The 2766-nt window shown below is 39.4% G+C and overlaps 1 protein-coding gene across 1 annotated transcript; it reads left to right on the top strand.

Moving 5' to 3' along the window:
• The first annotated feature begins 594 nt into the window (after positions 1–594).
• LOC108632783 (uncharacterized) lies at positions 595–1803 on the top strand. The gene has a single exon (XM_018037578.1). It carries the CDS (start codon positions 595–597, stop codon positions 1801–1803), a length of 1209 nt encoding a protein of 402 aa, XP_017893067.1.
• The last annotated feature ends 963 nt before the right edge of the window (positions 1804–2766 follow it).

Here is a 2766-nt window from a genome sequence, read left to right on the forward strand (position 1 = left end):
AATCTTAGCGGTTCAGAAAGCTTAACGGAGGAAGAACAACGCATTCGGAACTTGATTAGTCAGGAAGACTATGAAAGCATACACACGCCAAGAAATTCCCTGCGACGTAGCCCAATCTCTGGTAACACGAGCAGACAGAATATACCTGTGTGGAATGAAAAAGAAACTTTTAGTACACCAATGGCACCCCCCGGTAGTAAAAGAAAAAGATCTGATAAAAAGAGCTCAAGTGAAAAACTAAAAAAGGTACGCAGAAAAACTCACCCAATGAGAGAAGAGTGTCCAAAAAGAAAAAGGACACTGAAGAATCTGAAACAGAATACGCAACCGATAGTGATGAAACCGCGAACATTTCCAATATTGAACGACAGCCTGCCACGTCGATTCCTGGTCTACTTATTGAAAGTGCATCAGATATTGAAAAGGTGAGGACAACATCGTCGAATCTGAAGGGTATTATCCACATCCGCGTGCAACCTGGAAAAAGAAAACAAGAAATTAAAAGAATACATAAAAAAACTGGAAAGTAGAATTAAAACTCTTGAAACAAAGAGCAAGGAAAACTAAAGAGAGGAAACTGGAGGTAGTAATGACATGGAAAAACTAGCAAAAAAAATAGAAGAAAAAATGAACGAAAAACTGTCTATTTTTAGAGAAGAAATTGCTGATTTGCTGAACCAAAATCTGTATAAAAAAGATGTAAACGAACCAAGAATCCTGAACGAAACGGAAAAGATACATCCAAACGTAGCAGACAACTTAAACATTCCTGCGAAGACGAGAAACCCTCAGACATGGGCGAGCGTGTCAACAAAAAAGAAACTGCCTCGAAATGAAAAGGGCACCACAATTAACAAAGAAATGGTAGTTGTGGAGAACAAAAGGACGAATGAAATTAAGAAAAACAATGTTCCAACCCTCAGACGTCCCAAAGGGTCTGTGGCGGTGTATATTGTTCGTGAAAAAGGTTGCGAGTACGACATGGCCCAGATTATGTCGGAAGCTAAGAAAAATATCAAACTAACGGATATTGGAATAGATTCTCTGAGACCGAGAACTTCATTAAATGGAGGACTGATCTTGGAGATTCCAAAAAAAGGAATGGAAATGAATGCTGAAATACTAGCAACAGAAATGGCAGATGTGTTAGCCGGGAAAAAAGTTAAGATAACCTGCCCGAAGAAGACGAAAGAACTGGTAATTACAAACCTGGATATTGCAACAAACGAAAATGAAATTTTAGAAGCAATAAAAAAAGAATCGGGCTCCAAACAAGAAGTTGAAATAGGTAAGATTAGATTGAACAACCGTGGAACTGGCGCCGTATGGATAAAATGTAGCGAGGAAACGGCGTTTTGCCTGTTGACGAAAGGCAAACTCCAGATAGGCTGGTCAGAGGTGAGATTTCAGGAAATCGACAAAAGGCCAATACAGTGCTATAAATGTTGGCACTTCGGACACACCAGAATTAAATGCACTAGTGAGATAGACCGACAGGGCTGGTGTTATAAGTGCGGAGGATCTGAGCATACCGTCAGACAATGTAATGCAACCTCGCTAATCTGTAGGATATGTGAAGAAGCCAACTTACAACATAACCATCGAATGGGATCGAAAGAATGCCCGACACTTAAGAGATACAAATCGAGCATTCCGAATAAAGCTAATGTGTTAAATGCTACGCAACGGGAGAAAAAGAATACAGCGCTTATCCTGAATACTCCAAGGAATCTGCCAGACGTAGATGATAGCAATCCGCAAACAGAATGCAGGCCGGAGGTAACTGAAAACAGTCAAAATTAGTAGTATTAATAACGCTGGAATAAGAATTTTGCAAGCGAACGTAAATCATTCGTACGCCGCGCAAATGCTTTTTTCTCATCACACCTGTGAATCTGAGACGACGATTGGAGTGATCTGCGAACCTTACACAAAATCTAACGCAAGATGGATGTACGATGTGAACGGTAACGTGGCAATATGGTGGAACGATAGTCAAAATTTGACTGTACCGAAGATGGTTTATGGTTTACAAAGGTAATGGCTTCTTATTATCACAGAGCAAAAAATTATGTATATTGGGATGTTATTTTTCTCCAAATGAACAATTTCATAATTTTGAAAAACACTTAAAAGAAATGGGAAAATGTATTCAAAATCTCCCAAAAGATATCGCATTAATTATATGCGGTGATTTCAATGCACACCATAAAAGTTGGGGCAACAAAACAAACAGAATTAGAGGAATTAAGCTAAAAAGATGGATGGAAAGCAAAAACATGAAACTCTGCAACATAGGTACCGAACACACATGTATAAGACCGCAAGGGAGTTCGGTCGTAGACCTCACGTGGGCGAATCCTGCTGCTGGTAAGATGATCTATGACTGGAGAGTTGAAGATCAAGAAACCCTTTCTGATCATAAATACGTATCCTTCAAAATGAAAATTCAAGAGAACGCAACAAAGAGAATAGTTAAACTAAGAAACATGCACTACCCTAGATGGAATATCAAAAGGCTCAACTTACCCGTCTGCGAACAGCAATCATGACCTCATCCTGGGGACCTTTGGCTACCGACAGCGAAGACCTGGAAAAGAAAATAAAGGAATTAGAAACAATACTCACGCTAGCCTGCGACGCTGCTATGCCTAGGAAGAAAGGTGGAAGAAATAAAAAACCAAACGATTGGTGGAATGAAGAAATCGCAGAGATAAGAAAAGATTGCATAAAAAAAAGAAGAAAGTGGCAAAAAGAAAAAAGGAA

This window comes from Ceratina calcarata, unplaced genomic scaffold (assembly GCF_001652005.2).
Source record: "Ceratina calcarata isolate Rehan_Ccalc_2016 unplaced genomic scaffold, ASM165200v1 scaffold1710, whole genome shotgun sequence".
Classification (NCBI taxonomy): Eukaryota; Metazoa; Arthropoda; class Insecta; order Hymenoptera; family Apidae; genus Ceratina; species Ceratina calcarata.